The 23562-nt window shown below is 36.3% G+C and overlaps 1 protein-coding gene across 4 annotated transcripts in view; it reads left to right on the top strand.

The window, feature by feature from the left end:
• Positions 1-22971, top strand: part of LOC116265538 (pectin acetylesterase 9) — a 29472-nt gene extending 6501 nt beyond the window's left edge. For 2 of the 4 annotated variants that reach the window (XM_031646209.2, XM_031646212.2), the window contains 12 exons: positions 269-398; positions 9936-10015; positions 12000-12086; positions 13105-13229; positions 13371-13431; positions 13709-13765; positions 13853-13930; positions 15499-15604; positions 18036-18181; positions 19699-19810; positions 21124-21246; positions 21434-21800. In XM_031646209.2, coding sequence (XP_031502069.1) covers positions 269-398; positions 9936-10015; positions 12000-12086; positions 13105-13229; positions 13371-13431; positions 13709-13765; positions 13853-13930; positions 15499-15604; positions 18036-18181; positions 19699-19810; positions 21124-21246; positions 21434-21480 — 1152 coding nt within the window. In that variant the 3' untranslated portion in view covers positions 21481-21800. Of the gene's footprint in view, positions 1-268; positions 399-9935; positions 10016-11999; positions 12087-13104; positions 13230-13370; positions 13432-13708; positions 13766-13852; positions 13931-15498; positions 15605-18035; positions 18182-19698; positions 19811-21123; positions 21247-21433; positions 21801-22799 lie in introns of those variants that run through there. The other 2 variants (XM_031646211.2, XM_031646213.2) reach the window with 2 other exon arrangements.
• The last annotated feature ends 591 nt before the right edge of the window (positions 22972-23562 follow it).

Here is a 23562-nt window from a genome sequence, read left to right as displayed (position 1 = left end):
GAAAGAGTCTTTGTTTCCTATAGTCAATAGATATAAATTATGTATAACGAACTTTTTGTCCAAAATGTAGAACAAAATCTGGTATCTGCCAGAAATCTACCCCTCTGATGGGTTTTGAAGGGAGAAAAAAAGGATTTCTAATAAGAACTCTAATTGACCCCATAAATTAAATTAAATACGATGGGTGCTTTACTAGTAAAGATTTACATTTAGCCCAGCATATCAAAGGCGATTGGTAGTAACTGATTCCTTTACGTGGGAGAAACAGGGAGGTGCATGGTGCAACGATGTGGGGAGTTGTTTGGAAAGAGCCAGAACACATCGGGGTTCCTCTCTCTACATGAACAAATATGAGGCCTTCAATGGCATCCTCAGCAACGACCCATCCCTTAACCCAGGTGCGCTTCTTCTCCTTCTTTCACTTTCCGAACTGTGTGGTGTTCTGATTGCCAAAGAACTTCCCTCACTTGCCTAGCTGGCAAATCGAATGAAGTAGCCTGTTAAGTCTGGACCGTGGTATTTATTAGTTGTCAAAATTGACTTGAATTGGTTTGGCGCACTGGCTTGGGGTAGCAGGTAGTAGGCAAATGGTTAGTGGTTCGAGCGGCACAATAGGGTATCATCTTTTCTTCTTCCGAGTAGCTGTACACTAGGTGACCTCTATTGAGGTCTTTATGCCCCACCACATGGAGACCGGAGCTTCTATCTCATGTGGTAGTTGAATGTTCATCCTTCTCACGCTAAAAAAAAAAGAAAAACTTAGAATTGGCAGATTTGAGTTGAGGCTGGTGGCAAGTCAGTGCCTAGCTGTTTGGATTCGATTTTTATTAGTGAGTTCTTAGCTGTAGAATGGAAGCGGAGAAGACACGTTTTCCAGTGTGTTATTATGGCTGCAAATGAAGGGGACCTGGTTTAAGGGTTCCACTACTTGTACTTTTCCGTTGCGTCACCTAGTGCACGTGGTAAGCTAGATAGATCTCCATGTTTAACCCCGGTGATGCACCCTATGGAACAACATATACGAACCCATCTACGGTACCCTTTAGTTTGGTAAGTCTTGACAAGTTAAACTAAACTTCGTTTTCTTTTCTTCGCTTGTCAATTAAAAAGAAAACGAAGGGAATCAAAAGGGATAAGTGCATCTACCTTATATATATGCAGAATTGAATGTGACAAGATTGTTAAACTTTTATATTATATTATATTATATTATATTATATCGCATTGTATTGTATTGTACTATATTATCATTTTTTTTTTCAAAAATTTTGAATGATGCTGTTTAGACAAAATGATTTCAATTCATAATTCATATGCGTGTGTATATGCACGCGGATGTTGTCGGATAATTAAAATTTAAAAACTAATCATTAAGAGACCATCATTATATTGGCATAAGTGACAACTTATTGTAGTTTCAACAATGATTTATAGTCCTTTTAGCTACAAATTTTTAAATCTTAACAACCCAGCATCGGCAAAAATTGACTTTTCATATATATATATATATGAAAAGTTGTTGTTGTCCAACGTTGACTAGTTGCCCGATGATTAAAAATTCATCACTAAAATGACCATAAATCTTCATCTAAAACTAAGAAAAGCTGAAACTGCCGTAGACTTATTTTCAGTTGGATATGGACTATCCAACCATTAAACCATTTCATGTATAGGAACCTGAAGAACGGGAAGGGGCCCACTAACCCGATTCAGCATCATCTCCACTGAAAACAAAACATCTGAGCTTGTAGAGAAGGAAAAAAGGCGTCTTATTAATCAAACTCGAGTGTATAAGCTATCACTTGAATCCTGTGAACTCGTCACTAGAATCTTGTAGTTCCATCTTACATAAAGAGTGAGCCTAATCTGGAATCGGTATCATTATGGTAAGGCCCAACATCGGGCCAGAACCCGTCTAGCATCAGCCTGAATCTATTCATGTTTGGACCCGAAACTTTTGTCTGGCCAGGATCCCAGCTTGATAATGAACATGTGTCCGAGCAGGCTGGGCTGGGACCCGGCTGGCATGATCTTCGTCATCACATAGCTGGCCCAAAAAGATGGGGCCGAATTCAATAAGGACATCATCTGAATTGAATATAAACTGTTCATGGCCCTCACTTCTACATTGGCTAGCCTTTACTTATTTGTGGTTAGGCAAGGGTTATTCCAGTTCCTGGTTGTGTCCCCATGTGGCCGATGGTGCTCTTGAGCAATCACCTACAGAAACAGAACTTCTGGCAAGTAACGTTCCAGACCTCCAGTAGGAAAGCAGGTGGACGGCAGATTGATTAATGGATGCAGAGGTTCCACGTGCCCCAGAATCCTCTTGCCTTGCTTGGCAGAAAGAGCTAGTCCAATAACACTGGTGGAGCCCATGTTTAGCCCAGCTAATAACTATATATATATATATATATATATATATATATATATATATATATATATATATATATATATATATATATATATATATATATATATATATATATATATATATTAGCTGGGCTAAACATGAGCTCCATATATATATATATATATATATATATATATATATATATATATATATATATATTAGTAGAAACCAGACCAATAGGGTCAGGACAAAAACCACACCCTTAAAATATGATATAAAAAATGTTTTATTTTTTAAAATCTGACCTTACCAATATGATCTTAAGGATAGGTTGATGCAAAATATATGTTAAGTTGATAATTTTTTGGGTTTTAATCATGTTTTTATAATAAGCAAAAATGAATGGCTCTCATAGCATCAACATTTTGATAATAGAAAATCCAATCATTTCTATAAAAACTACTTCATTCAAAGTATTTTTTATATCAAACTAGTTTTTATAAATTTATGAGGATGTTTATATTTTATTTAAAATATTTTTTTAGCAAAAAATTCAATGGTCTAGTTTTTATGCCTACTCGAAGTGTCTGGTTTATAGATAGATAGATAAAAGAAAGTTGGTAAAAACTTGACCACTTAGATAAGAGCCAAAAACCAAACCTATTAAAATTAATTATTAGATTTTTTTTTAATATAACCTTATAGATATGATATTAAGAGTGATTTGAAGAGAAGTAGATATTACTTAATAATGTTTTTTTAATAGTAAAAAAATGAACTGCTCTTATAACATCAAAATTTTGATAGTATACATATCAATTATTTGTACAAAAATGACTTGAACTAAAGCATGATTTATATAAGTTAGTGTTTATAAACACATTAAAAGGTTCACATTTGTTTAAAACTTTTTCAACAAGAATTTAGAAGTTTGGATATATATATATATATATATATATATATATCTTCATCAAATCATGGTGCACCCGGGCGTAAGCCCAACTGATAAGCTTATGTTTATCTATACATAAATACAACATTCGGCTTTCATGTGCTTTTGTATTTAAATATATGCGAATATTTCGTTCTCTTAGGTTAGCAGACAGGCGCACATGTAGGGGAGATGTTGGTTGGTTGCTTCCTTATAGGTGTCCAGGACAACCATAGGCAGCAATTTTTTTTAATTATTTTTCTGGCTAACAAGATGGTACTAACAGCTGGGGCAACGAGTCAGAAATTACTTGATAAACTGACTCAAATCCAGGCTTATTTAGTTTGATCTGTCAAAGAAAAGAGATCTGTAATAGGAATTAGACTTCAATCCGATAATCCAGTTTTGACTGGACTTGAGCATGCAGCCAAGTCCCAACATGGATCCAACCCAATCACATGTAAACGTTTGCTCTCCTATCAAATCCATATCTAGTTTTGGAAATTGTGCTGCAGGTTTGGACCAGTCTGAGAAAGATTGAATTGTCTGATTCATTTGCTGCCAGATGTTAACCGGGTATGAACCGTTTGTATATTGTTGAACACCCTCAACTGATCAAAACAATAAAAAATATGAACCATGCAGTTTTTTATGTTTATTTTAATGTCTTTTTAAAGAAAAAACAAAGAATAGTCAGACACAATTTCTAAACGAGAAAAGTGGCTAGTCGAAGATACTTGCTATTATTTAGTATTGATCAGTTGAACGCAGTAATTATGTGCTTCTTAAACAAGAAAGTGGGGGCAGTAGATGTTCCATTGCCAAACCAACTTTTCTTATAGTCAAATGGGAAAGTCATTTAATCCAATTTAACCTTGGTGCTACCAGTTCAAGCCGAATTAATGAGTTTAGAAAAACCAAAATACTTAAAGTAAGTCATACTAATGTTTACTATTCTCATCAATCTTATTAACAATGTCTCCCATTCCTACTATCAGTTTGTTATCAAATAAGTTACATGTATTTTCTTGACAAACTATATTGTAGGTTTTCAAAATTTATTTAAACATTGTAATGTTCCTCAAACCTCCCACTTGTGCCACATATGTCTTAATACATTCATGCTATTTGTTTGGATAGGCCTGTTTATATTTCGTTCTGTATCTTTAGATAGGAATGTGTATGGATATTAACAGCATCAAATCTCCAGCAAGATCATCGAAAAAGTTAAGGAGCTAAAGATGAAGATAAAGTTCAGTTAGGCATGCACATATTTGATTGTAAAAAAATGCCAAAAAATAAGAAAAGTTATTTATTCATCTCCAAAATGAAAACGATCATATAAAGATGTGAATGAAATCCCTACCAGGTGAAGTGTTGATGGGTAGGATCATGGACGTCCCACGTTAAAACTTTTCTCTTTTCTCTCCTATGTTTTCTGTTATGGTTTTTTTTTTTTTTTTTCCTATGGTCATCATGGCCTGGGGCATTGCTAGAAATCTTTTGTTGCAAAGGTCAAAACATATTTTTAAAATTTTAATAAGGGCCAAAATATAATTTTCAAAAATTTTTACATAGATTAAACTAAAATTTTTACAATTTACATGTAAAATTTTTAAATTTTTTAAAATGTGAGTGGGGGCCATGGCCCTTACCAGCCCCCCTGCATCCACCCACTTCTATTCAGATCCTATAGGTTTCTTGTACACGTTATGGAAGCCTTTAGAAGATCCAGAGGACCCCCTCCATTTCATCAATGGATTTTGGTATGCATTCGATGAGAAACATGATCAATTCTTGTTGTTTTTTAGAGAATAAGTAGTAATTTGAACACGTTAATGATTCACTCGCTTGACAAAAAATAACATGGAGGTTTTAATTTATCATGAGGAAAGTTTGATGCTCTTTATCAGCATGGAAGGCTTTAGCATGTATGTTTACCAATCACCAAAATTTTATTGGAAGCCAATCACTTAAACTTCAATTTGTTAACAATCTCTTGTGCGCACGTTAGATCACCAAAATACACAATAACAGGAACTTAAAAATTTTATTCCTCAGAATAATTACCATTTTCTTGACATTCATTGATCAAGTGACAGGAGTGCCTTTTTCACTTTAGAAGGTGACATGTCCTAAGTTGGATTTCTTGTTCCTAAAAGCAACTCCTCCTCTTGGCTCCAATGTCGCTATCAACTACCTATTTGTGTTTCCGTTGGAACAAGAGCCTCTTCAATTGACTGCCTAGTATCCATTGAACCAGTCACATGGGACAATATTTGGGTTTCTCTTGATGCAAGAGCCTCTTCAGTTGACTGCCTAGTCTCCATTGAGCTAGTCACATGGGACCACGGAAATATTTTTCCTGCAAATAGAACATTTCCAAAAGACAGGGAAAAATGTTAGAATATAATATATATATATATATATATATATATATAATTTGTAGCTGTTTGGATTTAGACATATGGATCAATGCAGTGAATAGAGTGACATATTTAATCACATTTGCCTGATGCATTGTATAAGTGGCCTGCAGACACCATGACAAAAGAGGGAGGGGCAACCGTTGCCCCTCTTTTCTCCTCCACCAATTCCCTCCCCCACTAAGACCACTGTCACCCTCCCTCTGCCAAAAGCAACCTTCGGCGCAAGGAGACCGTCTGATGGCAAAGGGCAGAGGGGCAACTGGTGGTTGGTTGTAGGAGAGAGCGAGGGAGGATTGGGTAGGTGGATAGGTGGGGAAAAAAAATGGGTTGTCCATCAAACATCTAAATAGGAAGACTCAGCATTTAGTATCTCCCTCTCCAATGCAATCTTGCTGGGGTCGGCCGCCCAATCTCTCTCTCTCCCTCTCTTTATATATATATAGTAACAACTTTAGCTATCTAAAATCATCGAGCTTGCTTATGAGGACAATTTGATCTATTATGATGAACAATTGAGAAAAAAAATATGATTGACATTTTCACCGTCTAATGTTAGGTTCATATTTTTTGTAGATAGCTAAACTCACAATTCACTTACTATATATATATATATATGGTGAGAGAGAGAGAGGAAAGTGAGTATTCTCTAAATATTAGACTACTAAGGCAAGAGATAAAAACTAGATCTCTTAATGTTTTGCTAAAAACTATTGTAATCAAAATGTGAACATCCTAACATGTTTATAAACAATAAATCAATGCAAATCATGTTTTGATTCAAATGATTCTTGTAAAAAAAAGTTTGATTTTTCTACTATCAAAATTTTGATGTTATAAGAGCCATTCATTCTTATTTTAAAAAAGTCATGATAAACTCTAAAAATAGCTAACTTAATTTCTATTCTTCATCAAATTACCTTAAGATCATATCTATAAAGTTATATTGCATAAAAGCACTTTTATAATTAACTTTTGTTGGTCTGTTTTTGTCTTTTACCTAAGGTGGTCTGGTATTTACCAGTCTCTCTCTCTCTCTTTCAATATATATATAGATAATAGCTATCAGGGTAGATGAAAATCAAACAATTATTTTAAGAGGACCTGATGAGGGATATTAAGTTGAGAAAATAGGAACAAGTTGTGTTTTCTAGAGACAAACTGCCAACATGAGAAGATCATCGATATTTCTTGACTTCTTTTGAAGGGTATTTCTGTCTTTTGAACATACATGATGATTTATATTTTTTCAACATAATCTCCATCTTACCATTAGATCTTCTTAAAATCAACAACAATACAATTCTCATCAAATTTAATATATGAAGGTCTACATGTAGCTACTTGTAACATCGCTAAAAAATTTAGTCTCTTGTGAAGGATTATCAAGGGCTTCTAAAGGGGGTTGTTGAATAGATGGTTGTCTTAGTTCTTATCATTTCTAGGGTTGGAACCAAAACTGCTAGGGGCAGGTTGGAATCCGCCAAAGTAGGGGCTCGAACCTAGAAGTGGTTCCGATTGTTACAGTGGTATCAGGGCCGGTTCAACACTCGGACCTAGGGTCCCACACACGTGGACGCGTGTGCCTTAAGATGAGGTGGAGATTGTAACACAAAATAAAAAGTTAGTCCTGTATGGAAGATTCTGAGGGGTCTTCAAAGACTTATAAAGGATGTTATTGAATTTATTGAATAGATGATTGTTTTTGTTCCTAACATTTTTGGGATTAAAACCGAAACTGCTATATATATATCCATTTGGGTTAGACAGAAAAATCTTCCAACGACTGACCCATAACTATGGAGGGTTGATGGGCTGGACAATTTCAGTTCATCTATATTAGGGGTGGGTATCGGGCCGGGCTGGGCCGGCCCCGCCAGGTTTTCCTTGGCCCGGGTCGGCCCGTCGGGCCTGAAGCCTGGGCCCGGACCCAGCCCGTAATATTGCCGGGCCGGTCCACCCAAAACGAGGCCCAGCCCGGCCCGTTTGGCGTGCCGACGCCTGATGGCCCAAAAAGGATGGACACAGAAGCGGAGAGGAGGAAGAGGGAGATGGGACGCAGGATCCACCGCCGGCTTCGTCGCGACTGTCACGGCGTCCGGCGATCCAGTGGAGGAGAGGATGGACACCGCCGGACTTCAGCAGCGAGCGGAGAGGAGGAGAAAGAGGGAGATGGGGCGCAGGAGCCACCGCCGGCTTCGTCGCGACTGTCACGGTGTCCGGCGACCCAGTGGAGGAGAGGCCATCGTCAGCGGCACGTCCGTTGGGGCGGCGATGGCGTGCTTGGTGTGCTACGACGCGAACGGAAGGGGGGAAGGGGGGAGGGAGACGGGAAGGGGGAAGGGGGGAGGGAGATGGGAAGGGGGGAACGGGAAGGGGGAGGGGGACGGGAAGGGGAAGGGGAACGGGGAGGGAGATGGCTCAGACGGGAAGGGGCCAAGGGGGGAAGGGGAAGGGGGAGGCCGGAGGCCCGGAGGGAGACGGGAAGGGGGGAGGTAGTCGGGCCTACCGGGCCGGCCTCTCCGGCCCGGGCCCGCTGTCCGGCCTGCCTGTCGGGCCCGGCCCGATGCCCAACCTTAATCTATATATAATAAATATTAGATTTCTCTACTACTTGGACAGAAGGTAGGATAGTTTTCTCCACCTTTTATATACATAGGAAAATTGAATGGTGACTTTGACTATCATGAGACCTCATAATTCATTATGAGGATTACAATTTTTTTTTATTATTTAGTATTAGTTCATACTTTTTTTCTTGTTTTCTTCTTAATGATCAGCGATAGATCAAACAATCCTAATGAGTTAATTGACTCCAGAGAGCTAAAGTCATCACTCATCATTCACTTTTATATATATATATATATATATATATATATATATATATATGGGATTCCCTCCCTTCTTACAGCCTAAATAGTTCTTAGAGCGGGTGGACTCACAGCATGTGCCTTGGTGCGTATGGGCAGGACAACGCACCTGCTCACGTGCCGTGAGAGGCCCTATGGATGTTAGAACCATTTTGACATACATATACAAAATAGCTACAAGATTGTTATGCATTAGGGTTAATGAGAATTGTTGATCCTTTGATTCTAAGTAACTTAGATGGTGGAAATTAAGTTGAAAAGATCAAACTCAAAGTCTCAAACTATAGAAACAAATTACCTCTCAAAGGAGGAAAGACAAAGGGAAAAAGAAGCAAATGTGGACAATTAACTTATTTGAGGGTGTTTTGATATTTTGAAAAGCATTGATGGTTCAAATGGTTCCATTAGATTTGGTATACCATCGTTTAGTAGCTGCCTGTTTCTCTTTATACATCATCTCTCTATATGTACACGCGCCTAGTTTTTGGATCACTTCATTTAGATTATAACCAATTAAATTTGAAATATTTCAATCAGAAGATGATTTAATGCTTAAAATCTTATTATTCGCGAGAAAACGTGACCTAGAAGCCACTTTTCAAATGTATTTGTAATGGTTTCTTGAGAAGCGCAATGTAGCAATGGCCGAGAACTTCTGAGGCAGAGCCAAGGAAGGAACTGGTAGCGCTGTTAGGAGTTAAGTCCTTCGAAAACAATCGCGGCTGTTAGAAACGAAGAGTTTGCATCTCCGGAATGACCTTGTCAGCGCAGAAGCGATGAGTCCCAGTTACCGGATGAGCCCTATTCTCCCGTATAAATTCGTTGATTGCAAGGACCTTCCTGGCAGTTTTCTAGGTTAATATCTGCCGATAAATTTTCATCCTCGCCAAAATCAGCCCAATCCTCCACCGTGATTCCAGTGGTTACAAGCTTGCATCTCCTTAAAGTGCAGAGGATCTTGATGTAGTTGCGCAATGAACCGATCAACACATCTCCCCGATATACCTCTCGCAGCAGAATTACACTCCTGTCGGGGCCATCGAACATCCACCTGTTGCCAGTTGTCCAGATGCACCAAATAATGTGGAAACCGAGGCGCGAGCGTCTTCTAACGTCTCCTGAAACTGGTGCAGATTCTCGAATTTCATTTCGTAATTTATATAAGTAAAAAATTTGAAAATGTGAAACTGTATCTATAGGAAAAACATATTCACTTGTCCCAATTATGCAGTAATACTAACAAAAAACGTTAGCAAATATTCAAAAGTTTTATCAATCTTCTCATTTTTTATGCATACACGACCTTCTCTTAGGGCGACATATGTATTGACTGATCAATTTGGCGCCATCTTCAGACTTTTATAATTGGAATCGCGTAAAACTTCGGTACTGTGACGGAGCATCTTTTGCAGGAGATTCCGAATTTCGTCATGGAGTAAGTCCCGTGAGATCATTTTTGTTGGCTGTTAACAATTTCCCTGCAAAGTACTAGAGTATAATTCTACTTGCTTCTTTTGCCTTTTTCACCATCATGTGTCTTATTTTTTGTTTAATATTTCTCTAACAGTATACATTTTTGTTCTGTTTATACATTTCTCGTATGTTAAACATCTCGGTAGACATAAAGAGGATTTCTTTTAGTTCAAGGTGGAAAATTTTGTCGACCTGCATATATATATAGATATATATATACATGGGAGACCTGGTGGCTCTGGTTTAATCTGTCATGCTTAAGGTTGTTTCCCAACAATCTGAAACCCTGCGGGCAGGGCTTGGTTGAACCCAAGGAACTTTCACTCCACAGAGGGATGGGGCCCTACACTCAGAGGCTGTCACAATGAAGTTTGAACCTCCCACCTACTTATCAAAGCTCCTAAACTATGCTAATCTCTTGGTTCCTATTGATCTAGTTGGTGGAATGGCATTAAACTTTAAAGTTGTCAAAGAAATGCAAAATAATTTGTGGATTAAGTTTGAACATTGTTTTGGTCCACAACTTGGTCAAAGGTAAGACGACACTATCACTCCGTCAAATAGTTAGACAACTACAAGTTATCATGCGGAATATTATGAGATTCTCTTTTCATGATGTTCTACTGAAAATGTGTTCTCTTTTTTTTTGTTTTGGGTGTCATAATGAACATGAAAGGGGATAATATGTCATGCATACTTTCTTTCTAAGGAATAAATATATTTTCTCTGTTTCCAATCAAATCCTAAATTTTAAGTATATAACCATTATGTAAATTTGGTAAGAACATTCTGTGACATGAAAAGTAGGTAGTGCTATATGGTTGACCACTTGAAAGGACTTATATTATTTATTTCTAAGATTGCGTAATCAAATGAGTTCCATTAACAAATTTAAAAACCCTTCAATTGTTATGAGCATTGTCACAAATATCGTTCTTAGGTTTTGAATGGAAAGATTTTTCTTGGGTTTCTAACCACGAAGGTGTTTTTTGGGGAAGGAAAAGCTCGGAAAAAATTTAAAAAATAAAAAAAATTAGGTATAAATGAACTAAATGAGAAACTAGTAGGAAAACATAAATAAAAACATATAACAGTGATAAAAAAAATTTTTTAATGACAATAAAAATGATGAAAATAATTTGTTTTAAGTTTAAATTTGAATCCATGATAATATAAATACTAAAAAATAGAAAAATGGGGAAAAAAAAACTTGAAAAACGCGATTATATCGCAATAAATATTTTTCCCATTTTTTAAAATGTCATGATTTTTTCCCCTTTTTTCGTTTTTCTTATTTTTGATGTTAATATCACGATCGTTTCGAAAATATTGCGATCTCTGTGACACTAACTTATGAGTAACCAAATCTTTAGTCAAAGACTTACCAGTCACACTGCCCCTTGATCAAACTAGTTATTTACATTTTAAATTGTCTTTACAAATGAATAATAACCAAAGGGAAAAAGATCAGAGAGATAGAGAGGGGAGGGAGAGAGAAATCAAAACCTCAACAGAATGAAGCACCAGCATTAGTTTACCTTTTCAAAGAGAGACGAGAATAACACTTGCTACAAGGAAAGATGCAATAGAGGGATCAGAAGTGAAATTTCAGGTTCAGACAACAGAAAAAATTTATTGTAAATAGTTCGAAGTAGTTTATGGCTTTTGGAAGCAAATTGATAAATAATCAATCACATCACTAAATTGATGCCAGGAGCTGATTAGTCAGTTAAATACAAAATGATCCCTTAGCAATGGAACACTTAAACTGATGTTACTAAAAAATGTAAAGTTAAAGGGAAAAGAAGCACAATAGATCGTATTTGAAAGAAGCAATCCATAGTTAGAAGTGTGGATACTTTGCTAATTAAGTTAATTTTTCTTAATAGGGTACTTGAAAGTTTCTTCTCTTACTAATTTCATTTTCTTTTGGATTTTTGGTTCAGACTATAAAACTATATTTCAGAGGGCAAAGGATATGGCGTGCCATTGTTGCTGACCTCCTTTCCAAAGGAATGTCAAAAGCAAAGAAGGTATGTGACTATCATTTTATGTCTCTTTGCCCTTAATACAATGTCAGGGATGAACCATGACTATTATTTTCAAATCATGTTATTCTATTAGAACTTGTGGTTCCATTTTTTCCACAACCATTGTAGTACAACCAAAAGTTTAATGTTTTTCAATGCGACATGACAGTTCTTATTTTAAAATTTTGGCTACCTTAAGAAACCCATTACCATATTAAAAAGTCCCACTTTCCACTTTTCCTCTTCAAAATGTCAGTAGGTTCATAAATTCAGTCATCGCTTGCTCTCTAATTGACTAGATATCTATAAAATATATGAACTAAACAATTATTGAAAATCCCTTATTTGCAATGTGGAGTTCCCTTGGTCTAAATCAGCAATTTACTTTGGGCAATGAGATCTATATTTTACAGAACATATGGATGCATAATTACCCACCATGAATTGCAAATAAAAATATGATTATACTAAAAATTCATGGTTAACAAAACATAATGAACACACATTGGAACACATTTTCATTAGTTCTCTGGGAATTTTGTTTTGTTTGTTCATTTTGTTTTGAGCTTCAATTGATGCATTTTGGTACTAATGTAGACTTTCAAGGGACCTAAGACTTCTTATTCAATTTTTTTGAATTTTTTATATTTCTCAACTGAGCATGCACAGGTACATGTACTTTGCTTTACTTGGTTCATCATCATGATTCCACGTCAAGCAACAAAGACTATAAATGTATTGTTCCATTTTAACTTATCCCATTGGGGTGGTTTGGGAAAGGTTATTGCTCATTTTACTAGAACGAAAGAAATATTAGCAATAGTTTTGCTGGTCATGGTTAAAATATTTGTTAGATTACTCTTGGCTGTCTAAGATGGTTGCTTAATAGAATATGGTACTTGACCTGTACTTTCTTTGTATCTGTTCATGTTTTCTCTTTTCTCTTCAAAGAAAAGAAAATCCATTGACTTATATTGATTCCCAGTATCTCTATGTTGCTGTGCATACATGTTCTATTCAGGCTTTACTTTCTGGTTGCTCTGCTGGAGGTCTGTCTGCCATACTACACTGTGATGATTTCGCCAGCCTACTTCCAGAAACCACTACTGTAAAATGCTTAAGTGATGGCGGTTTTTTTCTTGATGCGTAATTATCCTTCCCCTTTTTAAGTTTGAAAATATATTGTTACCTTTATTAGGATCTTTATGAACCTCTTTTTAGGTGTACATGTGTGTCCTTTGTAGATAAACCCATATTTTTTTTTATATTTTTTTCTCCATTTTTCAGACGAGACATAGCTGGTAATTATACAATGAGGTCATTCTTCCAAGGTGTGGTCATGCTTCAGGTATGGTTTATAGTTAATGCTTGCCATACAACTTGCTTATTCTTGCTTTAGGTACATGATGAGACCCTAATCCTGAATCATTTTACAATCTTAAATCCTTGGTTTTTACATCAGATGAAGTTCCACACTTAAATGTATTATGCAACAATTTGGAACCCATGTTAGAGCCCATGAAGACTGATGTGTTTTGGTTTCAATAGTCTCCATGGTAGTTATTCTCATCTTGGAAGTTCTGCAGTTGATTCTTTCATTCTTCTCCTTTGGTGTAATTTTGTAGGAGGTGACTCAAAATCTTGCAAAGAATTGCACCATGTTTCAGCATTTTCCTTCTCAGGTCTCAATCTAACACCCTCTGTACAACACTAATTCTTTAATGCTATGAGGAGAGTTGCATGATTTGAGTATATTGCTTTCTTGCCAGTGCTTTTTCCCACAGTATGCATCGGCTTATATACAAACACCACTTTTTATTCTCAATGCAGCATATGATGTGTATCAGGTAAGAGTGTATCTTCAGCTCTGGTGGTTAAAAGGTTATTTTTAATATGTGCCACTTGCTTGTGTTTACTTATTCCTATAAGGCCTTTGTTTATGTTCTACATGATGTCACTTATAAGAAACTTCCTAATGTTGATTAATGTGTTCAATTGTGTCATGTACCTGTCATTTTTTATGTTTTTGCACAACATACCCTTGTTATGTAGCATTCGTTTGTAACATAACCATCTATCCACTAAAAGAAAGGTTAATCAGATGCTCTTAACACCTTTGTGTGCCTCAAACATAATCCTTACAAATAGGCAAATGCTTACCCAATCATTGAAATTTTGCAGTGCTTCTATGTAGCTGATATATAAAATTATTTATTCCATGAATATCAATGAAAGACAGTTAACTGTGACTTGCAGGAAGTACTTCTTATTTTGATCTGTTATGTTTAAAGAAAAAAATCATTCAAGTCAATCCCTTTTTCCAAGACAAAAGAGGGCCTTAGGTAAAAATCTATAATTTTAAGTAACATGAAAATGTGCATTCTTTGGAGCTGAAGGGTGTTTATTCAGTTTAATAAAGGATGTTATAGTTATACATTAATATTATTCTAAAGCAGTTATGACAAGTTTAAGTTCATGCAAGAGAGCGAAAGCTCCTTCTTTTCCAGATAACGTACAATCTAACTGAGCTTTTAACCTGAGACAAGAGACAATAATAATAATAATAAAGGTTGTCTCCTATTTGACAGTAGCATGCAGGTCATATGTCATAGGCTTATTTTGAAATTAAGGCTTCCAAATCAACATGCAAAAGAAAATTTTTCATGTTACACGTTTTTGGTATATTACTTTTGTTAACTAATGTTAGGTACCTTTCTAAATTATACCCAATTAAGAGATGTAGCATGATTATTGAGCTTTTGACCTCTATTTGACTTGACATTTTTTTTCCAACCCTGACCTGATCAATAGAAAATTGGCACCAGGGTTTCTCCTTAAACAGGTATTTGATATTTGGTAGGATTTATTTGTCTAATGTCATTGTGCCATTTACCATCTTCTGCATGTTCTCATTTTCACGTCGAGTTGTGAAGATGGCTAGGAAAATCCTTCATCTGCCTTTGCCTGAACAATCTAGAGATTTTTATTTAGCCGTGAGCTTTTAGCACGCCATGCATAAAGATATGAATACCTTTCTTTCATTTCCCCTTTCAGTTTGTTGTCTTATATCTGTGTTTAAATATTGACATATGGAAGGCATATGGTTGAAATGCTCTTACTTAATGAATTCAGCTGTTTTGGAAACTGTAAACCAAAATCAAAGTAGTTTTGGTTTGTTATCTATCTCTAATGACATATCCTGGTGATTTACTTTTCCTTTATGCTGTCACTGGAAAATGCTTATGAGAAATATTACTTTAGGCTACAAATTATTGATAAGCTAAATTGTCTATCTTTTACATGCAACCTCTGATGAGTCTTGTTGCCTTTTCTGCTTGTGTTTTCCTATTGCATAACTAATATCCTGTTATGGCATGTATAATGCAAGGAATGCTGATTTTTTCCCTGCCAACAGTTCAATCACATTCTAGTTCCTGCTTCAGCTGATCCACTAGGACATTGGGGCAAATGCAAATTGAACCCTGCTTTGTGTACATCAGATGAAATACTGACTCTTCAAGGTTGTTTTTCCTTGCCCTAAAAGTTCATGTGTTCATCATGATGTGAAATATCATTCTCCATTCCCTTGCTAGAACTTGTCTTTAAGGTTGGAAAATGTTGTACTATATTTTCAGTTACGAGGCTATTACTGAGAATGTTTTCACATACTAGCGTAAAAAATCTAATTATGCTTCCAGTGTTTCCTTTTTAAGTTTGTCAACTTCAACTCAACACTTAAATTTTTGCGATCTAAGGCAATATGAAGAAAAATGATTATAGTGGATTTTTATTGCTGTTTCATGTTTCTGATACGACTTTCCTCCTAAAACGGTTAAACATACAAGAATATCAATTCTACACCATCATTTATTGTTGCAAAGCTTGCTTAAGCACAACCAAAAGGAACTTGCTAATCTAACTATTTCTATGAACGAAAAACTCCTTAACACTGCACATATTTCCTAAAATGTTAGTGCATCCAAAAGTGATCATTTTTTCCCTTTTGAAAAATTATCGTGGTTAGATTCTTATTTATTTTATTTAGTTGTTTTCTTGTGCTCTAGTGTGAATATTGACTAGGAGGCTTTTTTGGCACTTATTTAGGTTTCTGAGCTATTTATTGACTCATTTTTGCTATTTTAGACAGATATAACATATCTTGATTAAGAACAATACTTATACAAGTCAATGTTGTAAAAAGTGTATCCTAAGCAGTATTAGTCTGCCTTTAAGATACACCGTATCGTAAAATATCATAACATATCGTAAACGTATCGTTTTTTTAATAAATCAGAAAAAATAGGAAAAGAATTCGAAAAATTATTAAAAAATCAGTAAAAATCAAGAATAATATGTTCTTCATAAAAAACATGTTTTACAGAATGATAGACTTATTATTGCTATAAAGTTATGGTTCATCATTTGTAAACATCAAAATTCAACAAGATAATGAAATTGTGAAAATGTTCAATGTCAATACATATAAAATGAAAGCACTCTCGACTCTCATTCATAATCCTCATCATATTCATTCTCATCCTCATCTCCATCTTCTTCTTCATCTTCATCTTCACGATTTATAAAAACCCCTTTCCTCCCAACGGGAATCAGCCACCCACGCATAAATCCATGGTTTAATCGATGATTTCACTTTGAAAATCGATGATTTAACGATGGAAATCGATGATTTCCCTCCATGGCGGCACAATCTCTAGGTTAGAAATGAAGAAGGGGCAGGTTTTTATAAAGAAAATCGAAAAAGGGGTATTCAAGCTCCCTTTTTTGAAATCAGCATGTATCGTACGTACCGTACGATACATGCACAATACACCCCTATTTACGATATAGGGGGTGTATTGTATCGTATTTTATAAACGATACGATACGAAATCATACGATACGTACAACACTGATATAAGTAGTTCTCCATTTGATTCATTATGATGTGGGGTTAGATTACGGGGGTTTGTTTGTAAATTGAATAACTTGAATAGAGATTATGCAAGACTGCGACTTTGGAAGAAACTCCTTCTAGAGAAATGATATTATAATTTGAAAGCAGTTTTCAATGAACTTGGTATTTGGCTTGTCTTAATGTCTGGACAAGATGGATCATTCATTATCTGCACCATACGATATGTTTGGCAAATGAAAGTTGTACTTTCTTGTAAATACCCAAATCTGATATTACCAGCACTTTTGTAGGAAGGCTTACATGATCTGAGATGATTGCTAGTTGCACAATGGAATATGCAAGCTACTCATACCTTCTTCCTACTGTAATATTAGGACTCTGGGCGTGTATGTTTGCGTTGTTTATGCCCAGTACCATATAATGTTGCACTCTTGGTTGAATGGGGAGGTAGATGCTATAATGTCCGAACTATAAAACCATGTATATCATGATTCATTTATCTACTAGTCTATCTGGAATACACAAGGTTTGCTTACTTGAATTGAATTTTTGAAGGTGAGGCTTTGGGGAAAATGGGTGGGAGGAAGAGGCACCTAGTTAGAGAAAGCCATGACGTATGACCATCCTTAGTAGTAGATCATACAACTGGTGTACAAAATTTCCAAGGACCTAACTATATGATAAACTGGTCAATTCACATATAGCCGATGGCAGTCTCTACCACAGGCATCCTCCTAAGACAATTATGTCAAACATAGTGAATATTTGGATGCATTTCTTTTCATTTTTCATTTTTTTTTTTTAAATTTTGCTCTGCCAAAACAAGGTGATTCACTGAGACTTGATTGGGTTGTCTGAAAACCAAATGGCAAATAACAAGAGTATGAATGATTAATTTTACTCTGTTTTTTCTTTATTTATGAATCCTACAATCATAATTTCAGGGTTTTCTTTTTTAAAATTGCATTGGATGAATTCTGGATTTTGATGAAACATGGTTCAAAATTTCTAATACTGATCTCTCCCTGTCTTTACAGGTTTTAGAATTGACATGTTAATGGCATTGGGATCCTTTCTAGGTTCACGTAATGGAGGTGCCTTCATAAATTCATGTTTCACTCATTGCCAGAGTGAGCTACAAGATACTTGGTTTGCTTTAGATTCTCCAAGGCTGCAAAATAAGGTTTGTAAGCAGAGTTCAAGCTTAGCGTGCCAATCTGTAAATGGTTTGAATCTGTTTGTAGTGGTCGGTTTCCAACTTTCTTTTTCTTCTTCGTTTTGAGCAATTGGTGTCATCATTCTTTCTGTAATTCACTGTCCTGATTCCTGCTTGATTCTACTGTGTAACTCGGGCCTGGTTAATTTATGGATGGTCACATCTGAAGATTTATTCAACTTGATACAAATTATTCAGTCTTTGGTTCTTGGTGATGCCCATAAATAAGTTCTCTCTTAGCTCTTTGACCTTCATCCTGACTGTGTTCCTCCTATGATACATGGATTGGGCTGAATTTCATGGTGGTTAGTCTTTCTTTGATGGGGAAAGTGCGGCACCGGTCTTTAACCTGTCACCTGTCCAGCTGTCCTTTTCCTCTGGGGTATAATAGCAAGTCTGATACAGAATTGCAGTCCATTGTCTGTCCTTACCAATGGAAAGAACAGCTAGTCTATTAATGGAGATTAGGTAGCCTTTTATATTGGACCAATTTTTACAGACTTAAGGGTTTAGTTTTCAATTTGATTTCAGCATGCTGGATAGTTATATTCTGTGAAATTTCTAGATTTCTGGTTAATGCTCCTCATTCTTTAACTAAGACAAGACTCTTCTTGTCAGCCTATGAGTTTATTTTACTTCCCAGGCCGGATAGCTGCCTGGTTCTACAAGATGAAGTTAGCTCCTTCAACTCAAGTCTGTACATAGAGAGGAAAGGTCTCATTAGTTTCTCCTTGTGTTCTTGTGAGGTCAAATTGTTTTGTTCTCTTGCTTCACAATTCTAGCTTACAGTTTTTCCTTTGACTGTATTATTTCAAGAGATCAGTTTATTAGAACTTAGCTACCACTAAAACTCCTCTAGTACCCTTCCCCACTTTAGGATCATGCGCTGATGAAAAAAATATTTCAATTTACTATTCATTCTTCTTCACTTGTTGGGTCATATACAACCTTGTGTTGGTTCAGTTATAGTCCATTGTAGGAGGAGATAGTCCAGCGTTATGGAGATTCTCTAGGAACTCGGCATTCTTTTTACGGCAAGAATACTATTGCTGGCTTTCATCTGACCATGAATCTAGGCTGAACTGATGCAACAATGGTGCTGGAGGTGACCACTATGAACACACACACACACACACACACACACACACAGAGAGAGAGAGAGAGCACTTTCTGCTCAATCAGTATAGTGGTTTTCATTCGGCACTGAACTTGATATGTTATTCTGTTGTCTTAACATACGAGTGGTGCTTTAGAAGTTACCGCCCTTCATATGTCCTTGATTTCATGAATTTTCTTGATTTAGCTGTGCTTTGTAAAATAGACCATCAGTCTTGGTGGGTTTAGTACTGATATACTTGTTCCACTGGATAGACAGTTCAGTTTTGCACTTGATAGCATCTGCTTTAAATGTTAACATGTTTTGTGCTATTTTTGTATACTAATATCTTCACCTAATAACTTGTCAAGCTTAATTATGTCTCCAGACCATTGCTGAGGCTGTTGGAGATTGGTATTTTGAGAGGGGAACCATAAAGGCAACCGATTGCCCTTATCCATGTGATCATACCTGTCATAATATGTTAGAGACCCCAACAGGTATCAACTTCAACCTTGTTGATGAGATGTATATATTGCTGAGAGAGAGAGAGAGAGAGGGATCATTTGGTCTGCTGATACCTGTCAAAATTTCAAATGGGGTTGCGGAATGTGGTATGATATTCGCCATTGTTTTGTTGTACCCGGTCCATTTCAATGCGGCTGCAGATGTATCTAGCTGTCTCAAGTTCCACCGGTTCCCATCCCTGCTTTCAAGCCATAATTCCAAAATTTTAAGCTGTTTTCAAACATTTTCGTAAGCTTAAACCATTAAGATCTGATGAGAAAGATGTGTGTTAACAATTTTTAAACAAAAAAAGTAAAAGAAACCAATTGGAATTTTAGAAGATGTAGTCGAGATATTCCAAAATGAAATATGCTACATAACACCCCTCTGAACTACATATATAAAAGAGCTGAAGGTGCTTTTAAATAAATTTAACGTGTTATTTTTTATTTATTAGTAAAGAACTTTTCTCCCAGTGGTTGGATGGCAGTCGTTCTGTCTGGTCAACAACTTCCATTTAAGTGACAGTCGATAACAGCTGTTCTAAGATGATCGAGCAGTGGTAACTGGTAAGTGCACACAAATGCTCATATTTCAAAACTGTGCACGTGCGTTTCTCTCTCTGTGTGTCAGTGTGTATATATAGTGCTTGTATGCACCACCATGGGACATCCCATCAATGTAATTAGATAACTCATAAATAAACACATACCAAATAACTCACTTGAAAAGACAATGATAGTTATATTGGTGAGTTGGCAGCTACCAACATTTGTTTATATGTGAGTCATCTGATTTAAGTTCATTTGACGTACAAACATAAAATTTTCATTGTAAAACTGTTTACATTTTTTGGAAACATTATAAATGAATAACAAACAAGGTTTTTTTGATATGTATATATGAAATTTATAATATTGTAAGATCAATTTGTGAAGTACATCTCCAAGAAACATGATATTTTGTTGATTTATACGCTTCATACATGTAAATTACCTCTACGATTGTTCTTTCAAGTTTCAACCTTTTAGAGATATAGATTTTGGGACAATGAAAACAGGGAGAAAGAGAGGGTTAGCTTGTCCAACTCTTTTTTTTTTCTCTCACTTTCTCTCTCTCTCTCTCTTTTTTTTTTTTTTTCGTTTTTCCCTCTTCACAACCATTTCTCTACTTTCAGATTAGTGAAATCTTAAAAGGGGGTTTAAAAGTTGAGTTTCATTTTGAAACTGATTTTACTCATTTCTTATGTACATATGAACACAAGCAAACAAACAGTAACAGTTTCCGTCGTTATTTTTCTTCAAAGCAGTGGCGTCGCATGAAAGGCCTCCCTCTGCCCCTGGACGCCCTTGGTCAAGAGGATTACCGCCGGGACGTCCCCGACTTCCAGGTGTCCCCAGTTCACCTAGGAGAACACCGCCGGCCACAGGTACTGTTCACTGGCGGCAGCGTCGCACCTACCATCCAACACCTTCCATTCGATTCTCATTATTAACATGGGCTTAACTAACAAATCTTGAACTTGTTCAGTTCTTCATTTCTCCTTTCCTCAATGTGAAAAAATGGGCCTTTCATTTGCTTGAATAAACGTTTTCTCCCTTCTCTTTTTAATGTAGAACCCGTGCTGCCTTCTCGACAAGCCGAGGTGAAGCCAGAGATGTGAAAAACTGCAAAGGGTTCGGATCCGAGACAGCTAAATACATTGAAGGTCGTTCTGAAATTGGACGAGTCCCAAAGTACTACAAGTCGATAACGTCGAAGCCCTTCATAGCAAATCCAACCCGCTTCGTGCAATCCTAATGGAATCCAAGGATTCACATAACGAAGCCATGGCTCAATTCATGTCCATGCCAATTATTATGACAATTTTAAATGAATAATATGGGCAACCGAAAGAAATATGTGGGTGCCCAGAGCAAAATATATATATATTTTTTGTCAACAGAACCTACAATTAAAATTAATCTATACAAAGTTCAGTAAAAGGGGGGATTGTAATGGGTGTCAAGCCGATCAAGTCTATCACTCTGTTTTCTGATTTTTCACATCGTGCTGTTTTCCCGTAAGGCCTGGTAGTTTGAGAATAAAAGTTTAATACATCTTGACATTTTCCGCATGCTTTGGATTTTTCTTAACAAGAGAGAGAGAGAGAGAAAGCCATGGCATGCAGGTTCCCAAGCTAATCATTCTTGTTTTCCTTCCTTACCATATATAGGAAACCAATCTCCTAAATGGATCCAATACAGAATCCAATTCACAGTTCCACCAAATCCGAATGAACGTTATTGCAACCCATCTTTAAGACGTGTTATTGCCTTTATGTTTGGTGATCATAGGCAAGCTCAAGGGTTCGGGCTATATGGATCACGATCAGAGTTTGTATTTCTCCAGGATGCTTATATCCCGGTTAGGATCAGAGTCTGGATCGTGCTAGGTGCCCTTTAACCCCCACTGTAAGCCTTGTGCGATCAGCAGTCTGTTGGCCAGGGATCTCTACTGTTTCTTTTTTGCTTTAATTTAAGGAGAAAAACACGATTATTTTGTATTCTACCTGTTTCAGTGTCTGATGCACAATTGCAAAAGCCAAAAAGTACTTATCCTCAGTTAAGAAAAGTCTCTCCTTTGCTTTGGGCTGATGGTGAGAAAGATGAATCTTAAGTACCAAGTCATGATTATCTAGTCGATTTGTGTTAATCCAACCAAACTCCTATATGAGTAGAGAAATTGTAGGTGGATACTTGGAATTAATTAGTTCTAACTTAAAAAACGGCACAAAATTAACCATTCAAAAGCTAAAGTACAAGTTGTTGGAGTAATTAATATTCTTCAAGGTTCGTGGGAATTCACTAGTATTTGACCCTTGTGGAATTCATGTAGTTCTTCTAATAGTTAGATATCTTGCTAAACGTATGAAGATCTGAGAGAGACTTTAAGCATTGGCTTCATTATTGTGATTACTTAAAAGCAAGTCTCTGTTTGCAGATGAGACACAATCGGGGACAGGAGAAACCCCACCAAGGTCTTCAAAGTCTTGCAAGAAGTTCATCCTTCAAGATTCTTTGTTAGTTCTTCCATCTTTGCTATTCAGTGGCTTGATCTTTCTATGAATGAATTTTAGTTTGTCCAGTGTATAGAACAACATTCCATCTTGGAATTAATATGGTGAGTTTCTCATTCATGCCATTTAATCATAATTTTCTGTACAGATCTTTTGGATAGTGTTGCTTCAGACTTTTTAGTTGGTTGTGTGAATGAGCAGCCTGATCTTTCTGATTAACGAGCACTAGTTGATCAAGGTTAGGTCAAGTTCGTGCGAACCTGCGCAAGCTAGCTAAGGCACTAGGCTTTTTTCTGTATCAACTAAAGGCATAAATTAGCAAATTCTTTTGTGTCAGATCTGGTTCTATCCAGACTGCTAGCCTATCAACATCATTGGCAACCATGGTATGTAGTAGCTGGTCTGGCTAATAGCAAGTGCATTATATTTATTAAAATGTTCATATCCCAATTGAAAGTCTTTCAACTACTAAAAATATGCAAATGAAATGCTTACATATTGGATGTGAGAGCCCAAATCAGTATGTGTTCAGCTGAATGGTCAGCTTGCACTTGTATGTTCATGTCTATAAATCCAGATTCAATTGTCTGAAATCTGAAATCTAATTAATAGATTCAATATCCAAACTGATTGGATTCCAAATATTGCAAATCTAAAATATCCAAACTTGCTTGCTTCATTATCACA

The sequence above is a fragment of the Nymphaea colorata genome, chromosome 12 (assembly GCF_008831285.2).
Source record: "Nymphaea colorata isolate Beijing-Zhang1983 chromosome 12, ASM883128v2, whole genome shotgun sequence".
In the NCBI taxonomy this organism is placed as follows: domain Eukaryota; kingdom Viridiplantae; phylum Streptophyta; class Magnoliopsida; order Nymphaeales; family Nymphaeaceae; genus Nymphaea; species Nymphaea colorata.
Note: the sequence above shows the minus strand (reverse complement) of the source record. Positions and strands in the feature narration are given on the sequence as shown.